This window comes from Daktulosphaira vitifoliae, unplaced genomic scaffold (genome assembly GCF_025091365.1).
Source record: "Daktulosphaira vitifoliae isolate Bord-2020 unplaced genomic scaffold, ASM2509136v1 Scaffold_3, whole genome shotgun sequence".
Classification (NCBI taxonomy): Eukaryota; Metazoa; Arthropoda; class Insecta; order Hemiptera; family Phylloxeridae; genus Daktulosphaira; species Daktulosphaira vitifoliae.
Genome location: NW_026099574.1, coordinates 41863349 through 41875985, shown reverse-complemented (window position 1 = coordinate 41875985; position 12637 = coordinate 41863349). Strand labels below are relative to the sequence as shown.

General features: G+C 24.8%; 2 protein-coding genes across 7 annotated transcripts in view; both read right to left on the bottom strand.

Moving 5' to 3' along the window:
* Positions 1–1899: 1899 nt before the first annotated feature.
* LOC126902286 (probable nuclear transport factor 2) lies at positions 1900–3981 on the bottom strand. The gene is made up of 4 exons (XM_050679388.1): positions 3744–3981; positions 3583–3654; positions 2312–2410; positions 1900–2243 (listed from the first exon to the last, which is right to left on the bottom strand). The coding sequence occupies exons 1-4, from the start codon at positions 3849–3851 to the stop codon at positions 2130–2132; spliced, it is 393 nt and encodes a 130-aa protein (XP_050535345.1). The 5' UTR covers positions 3852–3981; the 3' UTR covers positions 1900–2129.
* A 4822-nt stretch (positions 3982–8803) lies between these two features.
* Positions 8804–12637, bottom strand: part of LOC126902280 (helicase domino) — a 21397-nt gene continuing 17563 nt past the window's right edge. For 5 of the 6 annotated variants that reach the window (XM_050679373.1, XM_050679372.1, XM_050679371.1 and 2 more), the window contains 4 exons: positions 12476–12595; positions 12255–12413; positions 11801–11941; positions 8804–9077 (listed from right to left, as the gene is read on the bottom strand). In XM_050679373.1, coding sequence (XP_050535330.1) covers positions 8904–9077; positions 11801–11941; positions 12255–12413; positions 12476–12595 — 594 coding nt within the window. In that variant the 3' untranslated portion in view covers positions 8804–8903. The remainder of the gene's footprint in view (positions 9078–11800; positions 11942–12254; positions 12414–12475; positions 12596–12637) is intronic. The other variant, XM_050679375.1, reaches the window with a different exon arrangement.

Sequence of the window (12637 nt, the reverse complement as noted above, 5' to 3'; positions counted from 1 at the left end):
AAATAGCTGCTGGTTTAATCTATTCCTCTCCAATGTTATGGGCCTTTTGAGAGCGTGCGATTTTCCAAGCAACGTCAAATGATGCTTTTGTTGTTTTTTGTAATGAAACTGTAAGTGTATTGGACGGACAATCAAGACGCATACGTTTTATTTTATTTTTATGTTCCTTCCAAAATTGTAATGGTTTATTTATCAATGTAGGGTGAACAGTGTTCAGATGTCACTTGAGTTTATTTTCCTTCGTTGATTCATTAGACAAAACTTGCAGGCAGAATACACATTGAGGACGCACTAATCCTGATCGATCTTTTATTTCTGTAAAACCAAACTTCAAAAAAACATCTTTATACGGTAACGCGCGCTTAGCCATTACAAAAAGTTAAATCACTTGAATATTAAATAAGAATATAGAATTACGCAATATCATTAAATTATCAATACTTATATACGTCCAGACGTACGTTGTACATATTATATTTATACTATAAATATAATATGTAAATTTGTAATACAAATTTTATACAAAACTACGATAAGGACACACCAAACCGCACCTTGACGTTCGGGAAATATATTATGAACAAAAATAGAAATTATATACCTGTTATGTCATATAGTAGTATACTAGTATAGTACCTAGCTACACCACGCTATGAGGGTACGACCGCGAACAGCCCGGGCCAATCCGTTTACATAGGTATTTAAAATTATTTTATCTTCGATAATTTTATTATCACAATATTTCGGGATTTTTTTTTCCGAAATTAAAATCATAATATAATAAAATATAATATGTAAACTGTAAGAAATTCTTTCGCAACCCACCATGAAAACCTCTGCGACCCTAATTTGGGTCGCGACCCGAGGTTGGGAACCGCTGCCCTAAAGTAATGCCTTACAGTAGTTCTAAAAAAGGCAGACAGCATGAATTTGCTCGTTTGACAAAAAAAAGATACAAAAATATTAAGATCTTCTGAATTATTGGTCAAAAAGTTATTTACATTCAATAATTTTCTTAATGTGATCATTATCTAATAAATAAAATATGTTACTTAAAGTAATAACTTAAAAAATTGTAAATATTATTTTGATTAAATAAAATAATCACTTTACATATATCAAGTATAAATATATACTTGAGATTTCATAGATAGCATACTTTTTTTTTATGAGGTACTTGAAGATATATGTTGGTTTTAATAGTATTTAATGATCATTATTCATAAGAATATTATTCACCCAATTTTAAGTAACACAATTTTCAAAAAATGAACCTAGACATTATAGTAATTTGAATATTAATAAAATTAAACTCATTTTTTTTTTTGGCAATAAAAAAATTTGTTCATCTATCTAAAATAATATTTTTTAATGAAACATTTTTATTTAAATCAAGTTTTTCAATCCTTTGACTCAATAAAATATAAAAATAAAGAGGTAAATAGAAAAAAGGTTATTTTTATCATAAAAGTTTCATAATTAGATTATGATAAATAATAAATATTTAGTAACCCCCTATAAAAAAAATTGTTCAACAAAATATTGCAAAATTTTACTAACTATTTTGCAATAACTTTAAAGACCTATTTGAGTATTAGTAATTTCAATTACTATACTTAAGTATTGCAAAATATAATTTATTTTTAAATTTTAGAGAAATAAAAATAAATATTTAGAAAATTATAAATTAATTTTAACAGTAATGTAACACTTATGTTTTCTTATTGAGAAAACACAAATTATCTTCTATAGAGTTAAATTAATTAAAAGGAATATTACTACTAACAGTTTTTATTCACTTTTTTATTTCATTAAATATATTTTACATTTTTTTTTATTTTTATTTTTAATGTAAAGAAAGAAAAGAAATTATCTAAATAATTTGTTAGTACCATTAAATATGCTTAATAATTAGTTAACATATAATTAAAGCAAAATCTTGTAAAATATATATATATATATATATAAGAATATTGAACTTATATCATGTACTATAATCTTAAAGACGCTTTACATTTTTATTTTTTGAGCTATTCAATTAAAAGTTTAAATCTTATATTCTTAACCCGGTTAATCAATTATGAACAACATAAAAATTACAGAGAACATATTAATTTAAATAAAACATCTCACAAAGTGTTATGGATACCTAAACGAAATATGTCATGTGCACAATAGAAACTATTACCAGCTGGTTTTAATACAAAAACTTGATTGAATTGATGTACTGGATCTTCATCACACTATAAATGTTAAATATATAGTAAAATTTTTATTGTTTATCAATCTGAAATTAAAAGTTGATATATACCTGTAAACGGCCTAATACATTAATTAATATACCTCCATCAAACATTGGTTGTGAGTCCACTGATGTTATATCTCTCGTAATTTTTTGAAATGTTAAACTCTATATAAATTAAGTTAATTAAGAACTAAGTAAAATGATTATCAATACAAGTTGAAAAATAGTTATTATCAGATTATAGATTTTTATTCATTTACATTTTTTTTTTTTGAATACTTTAATTAAAATATGGTGTTTGAAATCTTAATGAATTATAAAACATTTAATTATATAGGAAATTTTTTAGAATTGTAATGCTTTTTTTTTTCTGAAACAATTTATTACATATTTAAAACAAAAAGGTCATTTATATAGAAAAAGTTTTTAAAGTTTAAAAATTATCTCAAGTTTATTTTATATTATTCAAATTTACAGAATGATCCAAATTTGGTAAAACATTCATTTTCTAAGAAACATTTTACATTTTTCTAAAGAGATAAAATATTAGAAAGTAAAAATATACTTAAAATACTAATTTGAATCTAAGAAATAGATTTAGTGTTTAGCTCTAATGATGGTAGCCATTTGTTTCTCGACATACATAAAAACATAATATATTGGTGGTTTTTGTGTAAAATAATTTTTTTAGTTTTAAATTAATATTTAAATATTAAACACAAGTTATCAATTTTATTATATAAAAATATTAAGTTTAAAAAACTACAATAATATGTAGTTAATTAAAATGTTAAAATGTTGTAACAAATGAACAAAAAATAAAAATGTTTATAATATTTTTTTTAATCATATTATCTAGTTGAAAATGGGGGTTCTTGTTTAAGAATATTAAATTAAACATTTTATTAACCTTAAAGAACATAAAAAAAATTATTTAACAATATATTGTTGTAGTTTTTTAAATCTCATATTTTTTCTTTTACACACATTTAAAATTCTCATTAGCTTCTAAGAAAATGAGTGTCTTACCAAATTTGGATCACCTTGTATACCTAGATAGAATGTTTATTTCTTACTTTGGAATATAAAAGCAAAAATTGATTAAGTATATAATTAATTTTGTTTTTATGCTTATAAAAGCATATTTTTAAATTAAGAGAATATAATTTAAATACATTAAACTGATTTTTTAAAAGAATATAAGATTTAAAAAATTTTGAGAGAATATTAACATCATATTTTAATTATTTTATATGAATATTATCATTAAAGTTATTTTACCTTTTAAAATTTTTACTAACTCGCTTAAAAAAATTAAAAAGATTAAGATATCTTACATTAAATTTTTCCATTATTTTGTTTGCACCTTGAAGTGGTACACCTTCAAATGACATGAATGATGTCTCTGGCTATTTATCAATAAGAAAAATAACGATATTACTGCAAAATACTTTTAAAGACCAACAAAATTATTCCTAAAGATTTAATGTCTACTCACGTTGTACATGGTGACTAACGAAGCTCTCTGAGATGCGTCATCGAACATTTGGTAATATTGACCCACAAAACCTTTACCAATCGCTTCATATTGTGGATTTAATGCCATGACAAATCAGAATTAAACGCAAATAAATTTTAAACCTAATGTAAGATACTCCGTTTAGTAAAAAAAATGAATAGAAAATTTTTTCACGATGCGATACTCCGTTTTCGATAGTGGATAGACGTTATTCTGCAAGTACCATTACCCAGGTTGAAATTAATACCGGTATTGATAAGCCTTATATAATTTTCTTTGTGGAACACAACCATAGTTATTAAATCATTGTCAGGTAACCCTTATCCTTTATTAAATGTCAAATACTAGTTGTTGTAGAACTCGAGACCATCCAAGTATTGTACAAGAATATTCGAATTAGGGCTCTGTATAAGGATTGATGTAGATCTCCAATTCGAATAATTAGTCAAAAATAATCAAATGAAATACGAATCACAATTTATATTACTTGAACTGGTTTTAAAAATAATTAATGATTATCTATTAATATGAAATTTTAAATTATTGCGGTACATATTCTTTAATCAAAGTTCCTCTTTTATAAATTAATTTTATATATTACAAATAAAATCTCTTTCAAAATAACAGACTAATATTTACAAGGACGGCCTAGCCATTTATGTCGTTTTTCTTAAAAATAAAATTAGATTAAAAAGTTAAGTGTATGTATTTATATAACATTTGAATACATTGAGTGGGTATGTATTGCGGGTAGACAGCATGTACTGATGTATTTATAATGCATATTCTGTTCACGCTGTATACTGCCGTGCTAAGCGAAAACAGGATAATTCTAGTCAACATGATTTTTCAGGAACACAAAAAAACATTTTTAACAGTAAATCAATCATAAAAATGGCGTTTTTACAAAAAATCGGTCAAACCTTGTGCTGATGTATCTAATTTTACATCTAAAATTGGTTGAACACTTATTTTTTCAACTTTTTTAAAGAGAAAATAGACTTATCATAAAATTAATCGTGATAACAAATGATAAGGATTAATACAGTGATGACCATAATATTCTTAACAATATCAGTTAAGGCGTTTGGGTAACGACCTTTTTTCAGGGGTCGAATATAGGCAACTTTGCAGTTTTTACATGTTACGCAGTGTCGTTGTGTGAGAAATAAATGATTATTAGTGTAAGTGTCCATTATTGGGAGTATTTTCGTCGTGTTATAGTCGATAACAAAACCGGTTGTGTACCTGCCTTACTAATTGATGCAATACGATTATATTGATAACGACACACGTTTATTTTATGTAGTATAAAAACTATAGTTTAGCACCAGCCTCATAGTAAATACTAATAGACGCGTCATGATTTCACAAATTTTAATTGATTATAAAAATAATTAAACTATTTATTTTTGACGAGTAAGAAAAACTAAATATTTATAGAAAACAAGTTAAATCATATGAGATCCACATCGTTTATTTTGAAGTTATAAAACTATAAAAAAACTAATTTTAATTATAAGAATTTAATTTACAAAACTACTTTATTTACACACTAAAATATTTAAGTTTTATAAGCCATAATGGGAAGTCCTTTGTCATTCACTTTTCCATTTTCAATAGCAAGCCTAGTTTCTTCTTTCCCCTCTAACTCTATCGAAACCCATGCAGTTTTTTCAGTTTGCTTAGCAATTTAATCATGATATATTTGATACGTTTTATTACTCATACAAGGCATATTTAGTACAACAGAAAACTGTTCTAAATTTGTAAGCCCCCCTGGCCAGTATTCAAAGTAGCAGTAACAACTGCAGTATTTATACTAAAAGAATCATTTAATTTGAGATCCTCTGAATAAATTATTTCTTTTTTTTTTGCAAAAATTACATTCAAAGTGAAATCCTGAAAAAAAAAACCCTTTGAACTTCAGTTTTAAATACAAGATTTGAAAAATTACAGGCAAATAACTCGTGTTTAATTGATTTCAAACAATAAAAAAATATTCAATATTTATTATTCTACGACTGTTTAAATTATACCTAAATTAGTTAAATATGTGCATTAATTTCATTGTAAAATAATACTATAAAAAATAAACTAACTCTTTTTGAATTATTGGTTGATTAACTTCTGAAGAAATTTTTTTACAAGTATCAAGAGTTTGTGCACTGAGTGTCAATGGTAAAAAATCATAAAAACTATCATCTCCAATTTTTCTAAAGAAAAAAAATGTTTGTTTCTAATAAATTATATTTTAACCTTGTCCTTCTCTAAAAAATTTTCTTCGTGAAAAAATTACTCACTCATTTATTAAATTCTCCTCGTTACTTGTTTGAAGTATGTCAAGTAAAATGGTAGTTTGAGAATTGGAAATATTCTACCAAAATAATATATATTGTATTTATTTTTTAATTTTCATGTGTAGCTGAAGTGGTATCTTGATTTTACAATAATGTGTTTTTTATTTACACATTTTTTCTACTAATAAGAACTATTAATTTTTAGTCTGATAGTGTACCTAAATCATTTTTTTTTTTTTTTGAAATGTCACTTATACTTCATGAATTCTAAGCACTTCGTATTATATTAAATATAGGTTATATCTCATCATCACTCAATTCTGATCACCTTTTTTTAAAAAAATGATTTACTTTTTTTATTGCATGTAGTTTAAAATTCATTTTATAATTAATGTAAAAGATTTATATATTTGATGATCAAGCAATTTATGTATGTATACATTTCAAATGTGTTGAAATAAAAAGCTCATAACATCAGTTACTTAGTGTTAGATCTAGTTTGATAACATAGTGTGCGGCTGAGAAAAACACGTTATTGTGTCAGATTTAAAGAGAAATTATGATGCTGAATACATGAACAAGATATATTTTTTGATCTTTTGGCGTATCGTTGAACAATAACAGTCCAGTAAAAAACACATCATAGTAAAACTAATACCTTCTCAGTTATCTATCGAAACTAAGAAAGTGTATGAAAATTATTTTTATATATGCGTACGCACCAGATTTTTTTTTTTACGCCACTTATATAATGTTAATATATTACCTCTATTTTTTTAGCGACACTTATATAGGAATACAACAACAAAATTGGTTTCTTACTATTTAATGATAGCTTTGCAAATAAGATAAAAGCAAATAATCTAATATCATATATACAGGTATAATATAAAGTATGCATTTGTAACTATTTTTAGGCAGTCGGTATTGTCCTATGCAACTCAATGGGCAATAACTGTAAACTGTAATAAAGGGTTAAAAACATCAAAATTTCAAAAATATGGCCTGACCGATACCTAAGTGACATGATGCTGAATTCAGATGTTTTCAGAATTCTTATCGCATCAGTAGTTTCGTCGTACTGATGGAACAAAAACGGGTTGTTTTTGACTAAAAAGCGGTCGGTACCCAGACGCCTTAAGTAAATTACAAAATAACGTATCAAATAATCACCATTTACAATTTAAAAAATTTGACTGAAGTTACGTCACGTACATACCCTTTTACCCAACGTATGAAAATAAGCCAAAACACGGCAACTCGATTATTTTTAATGTGATATACCAAGTTTCTGTTTAGTATTTGAATTTACCGTGTTATCGCTTACAAAACATCAAATATATTGGACTTGCCGAATATTTTCTTATTTTAAATTTAATTTTTAGATGGGTTTTAATAGGAAATATGCTATTTTTACATCAAAAATCGATATAAAACCACTAATTTTATCTATAGAAACAAAAAAAAAAAATTTTAACATTGGAGTTACCTGTTTTTGCTTAGCACGGCAGTATACCAAGTATATGGCATTTGTAGTAATACATGAATAAATCTAATATTATGTATAACAATACGTGTAACTTAATAAGTAATTATCTTTAAGTTTTTCTTTTAAAGAGCTAAAAAATGACTATTTAAAATTTTTAAAAATAAGTTATTAGTTTTTTTTATTAGGAGCAAATAATAAAAAATTTAGTTTAAAACAGGATCCAATGCAAGCTTCATCCGTACACCAGTTATGAGTTTTAAATTGTATGAAGGTAGTTTACTAGAGTAGGAGGAGTAATGGAGGCTTGAATTTTTTGAAAGCAGGGCAATTATTTTTGGGATGACTCCTCTGCCTCTACAGACAGTTCATCTTTGTATTTTTTTTATTATTATCAATTTTTATCTTGATTTACTTATTAAAAAATATAATTGAACACAGATAGAATCCTAATTGATAATATAATCTGAAAAACAAAAACAAGTAATTAGTAATAAAGTAAATCAACTCGTATAAAAAAGATCTATATTGAGTATTTACAATTTATCACGAAGGTTAATTAAAATGACCATGTACAACATTGATTTTACGAGTACAATGTAAATAAAAAAATGAATTAAAATTACAATATACAACAAGTTATAATACAATAAATTATATACAAAACATACATTGTAGTGCAAAAAAAATAAGTATATAAATTAATTGATCAATACTTTTTGTTAATAATTATTTTGCACCAAAATTTGAATATTAAATTTATACAGAGTATTATCTATAAAGAAAAATAAGCATAGCAGTCACATTTTTCATTTAAATTATTTAAAAATTGTTATCTAATATACTCTTTTTAAAAATTAAAATAAAAGAATATTCTGTAAAAGTTATATATATTTTTTTAAACCATTACTTAGAAACAAGATCTGTTATTATTTATGTCATATAATGGTAACAGGCTATAACTGAATTTTATTATGAATGTTGATATATATATATATATTTATAACATATATCAAATGGAATATTTACGCACTTTTACGTAAGAATTTTAACAAATTGTATTCAAAACACATCAATGTGATCTAAATATAAAAAACAAAATGAAATATATTAATTTTCATCAAAAGGTAGCAGATAAATATGTCCTTTATACATTTATATATATATATATATATAAATATGATTGTAATCAATAATTTTCTATGAAAAATATTTCTTCATTATAAATAAAAAATCTATAAATTATAGGTCTGTTAATAATAGTAAAATAAAACAAAAGGTAATTTAAAATGTTAGTAAATCAGATATTTCGTCTGTTTACTTTTTTTTTTTTATATTATCTATCTCCACATATTAAGTTGTGCGAGGTGTATGTGGACTTGGCGAAGAAGGTATAGTTAAAACAGTTGGTTGTTGTTGTTGTGGAGCCATTGAAACTGCAACAATAGAACCACCTTGTCCTGATGAATTTTGAACACGAAGTTGACCTTGACGTACTGACATTTGTTGACCTTGTTGAAATACAACCTTAAAATTTTTAAATTAAATATTAAAACTTTATTTAATAAAAACCCAGCACAGGGGGGTCGCAGCACAGTGGTGACGTGGCATAGATGGATCAAGTATAATGATATCTGACAGTGATTAAAATCACTATCATAAAAAACACTTCGATGCAAATCTTTAGATAGTGTTTAATTTTAAAAAATTGGTGGATTATTCCAAAAGCTTCATAAACTGCTAGTTCCTTATTAATATCCTGATTAAGATAAAGTATGTCGAATGAAAAAGGGATTATTAAAAAATAGTATTTCCCATAAAAAAATTATATTGATCAATACACTTTTCAATAAGTTATAGCATTATAATGTTAAAAATGTAAAAAATAAAATTGAGAATTTTCACACAATAATAGCATTTGGTAGCCATTTTCACCTTGAAGATAAAATAAAGTCCGAAATTTTTTTTTTCCATGATAAAGTATATTACATTAGCTTTAATTTAAGATATATATAAAAGTGTCAGACTTTCCGGAACACTTTCAAAATTTAAGTTGAAAAAGTCAATTTTTTGTGAAAAAGTTGTCATTTTGAATCCCCCCCTGTAGGCAGGTAAAAAGTCAGATTTATAAAAAAAATATACCAAATGATAGGTAAAGACATCATGCATCTACAAAAAAAAGAATTATATTGATCCATACATCTTTCGAGAAGTTATAGCATTATAAAGTTAAAAATATAAAAAAGAATTTTTTTACAAAAATCGTATTTTTTTTATTAAGTTTAATGTCTGTTTTCACCATGAAGATAAAATAAAGTCCGAAATTTTTTTTTACCATTATAAAGTATATTACATTAGCTTTAATTTAAGATATATATAAAAGTGTCAGACCTTCCGGAACACTTTCAAAAGTTACGTTGAAAAAGTTCTACTTTCTATATGCATTTTTATGTTTTGAATCCCCCCTGTATTTAGGGAAATGGTCCGATTTAAAAAAACAGTATGTCGAATGAAAGATCTATATAAATACTACTTCTCATAAAAAAATTGTAATGATTCATACATTTTTCAAAAAGTTATAGCATAATAAAGTTAAAAATGGAAAATACAAAATCGAAAATTTTCACACAAAAATAGCATTCGGTAGCCATTTTCACCATGAAGATAAGATAAAGTCCGAAATTTTTTTTTTTCATGATAAAGCATATTAAATTAGCTTTAATTTAAGATATATATAAAAGTGTCAGACCTTCCGGAACATTTTCAAAATTTAAGTTAAAAAAATTAATTTTTTGTGAAAAAGTTGTCATTTTAAATCCCCCCTTGTGGGCAGGTTAAGGGTTAAATTTATGAAAAAAATATACCAAATGAAAGGTAATGATATTATGCATCTATATAAAAAAGAATTATATTGATATGTTTATTTTTGAAAAAGTTATGGCACTTTTAAGTAAAAAAAATTGAAAAAATTTCGAAAATTAGCGATTTTTAAATTTGTAATTTTTTTGGAGGTTTCCCCCATTTACGGGGAACGAGGGAATTTTTTTCAATTTTTGAGGGTAATGTCTTCGACTAGATACAATTTGTGATCTTTTGATGTATCATTAAAAGAAATTGGTTCGGTGTGAGCTGAGAAAAAATGGTAACAGACACAAAAAAAAAAAAAAAAAAAAAAAAACACATCTTAGTAAAACCAATACCTTCTCAGCTTCGCATCGAAGCTAAAATAATTCAAATATATTTTTTAAAAATAAAAACTATTTACTTATAAAGAGAAACTAGATTTATAGGCAATTAAAAATATTGTTAAATTATTATGTACATATCATCAGCCAGTACAAATTTTGTATTAATTTGAAACCTTAGAAATGTGTCTAATTGAGGTTACTTTATTGGGTAATAAGCCCCCCTAATCCTAACCTAAAAACAAAAATATGCCCAAAACAAGTTTACTCAATTTTAAAATAGTTAATCACAAATTATAAATATACATACCCAGACATTACTTATGAATAAAAAATGTCATTATATTATAAATGTATATATATATTTTTTTTAATTATGAACAAATTAGAAGGACTGTTCATCACTTTTGTCATATCTATTTACTATCTGTTTTTTTTATTGAGAAAAAGAATCTTTTTCTAACACAACAATTCATTATTTTTACCACAGACCACAAGATAAGTCGACTGGAGTATAAATCTAATTAAAATCAAATTGTTTATCAATATTGATCCTTCCTTAAAAGACATTTTTTTTTGTTTTTAGGCTTTCTTTATAGACACATAATACACTCATATTTGTATATGTTAAACTTATTTTTCTTTTTGAAACAATTAAATTAAAAATCATCATTAATCTAAACTGTAATATTTATGTTATTGTATAAGTAGCTTAAGTACTAGAATGTATTTTATATATCTGATAGATGTGACACCTCGTCTAGGTGATGGTATCCTTGCTACCATAGCTATTCGTTAAGCAAACGGCAAACCATGTTTTGTTGCAGGCCAAAAATAGCCCATTTAAAAAAAACTAACAAGAATAAGGACTAGAAAAATAAATTGTAATACAACTACTTATCTCAGTTTCATATGTAACTAAGTTAGACATTATTTAACTGAGAAAATAAAACAAATCATTTTTAACAAAAAAAAAAAAAAAATTAACAGATTTCTAATTAATTTTTTTCAAAAAAGAGTAAGTTAAAATTCAATAATCACAAATGAGGTTTATATAAAAGCTACCTGAGAAAGTATGTTGGGAGAATGGCCAGTTGATCCAGTTGTCTTAAAGACATTACTTAAAGAACATGGTTGTAATGTTGTACGTGTACTTTCAATACCAACACCCGATGTTGTTCGTAAAGTTTGCACTGGATTAACAACCTGAATATTAGAATCTCATTAGTTTATATTACTTAATAATAATAATAAAATTTTATTATATCTTCATCTTAATGTTTATAATTATTCTTTTGTATATAATTCTACAAAAATTGAAGTAAAATCACCTAGTTATCAATTTAATTAACATTTTCAACATAATAATACAAATTTTAGTTTTAAATTGAAACTAGAAGTATTTAACTTTGGTAAAAGTAATACTATAAGAAAATTTAAATTAAAATAGTTTTTAAAACTTTGTACTTAAAATTTTTTAATTATCAATAAACTGCTATGAAATTTTAACAAGCGTTACCTGAATAGTTTGTTTTAATGAAGTTTGTGTAGTCACCACTGGTAAAACTCTAGTAAGTCCTAAACTAGATGTTTGGCCTTGATTTTTTGCAATTACATGAGATATCACTTGACTACTGTTAGAATTGGATTGCATTGCAGTTATATTTGCTCCAGATACCTAAATTTATAACAAAATAATAAATAAATAAGTATGCGACAGTAAAAATAACATTAACTTACACTAACATTTTGGATATTTTGTTGTTTCATCATGGTTTGCAATTGTTGCATTGTCATAGTACTTGGAACACCTTTTGACTGTACTATTAACTGAGTAGGAACTCCAGTTTTACCAGCCACCTATAAAGGTAAGAATGTTATTGTTACAAAAAAAAAAAAAAA

Excerpts from the sequence above, each read along its gene's own strand:
- LOC126902286 (XM_050679388.1), bottom strand. The coding sequence starts at position 3,851 with ATGGCATTAAATCCACAATATGAAGCGATTGGTAAAGGTTTTGTGGGT. Across the intron at positions 3,655-3,743 it reads CGTTAGTCACCATGTACAAC|CCAGAGACATCATTCATGTC; the intron begins GTGAGTAGACAT and ends ATTGATAAATAG. Across the intron at positions 2,244-2,311 it reads ATGTATTAGGCCGTTTACAG|TGTGATGAAGATCCAGTACA; the intron begins GTATATATCAAC and ends TAACATTTATAG.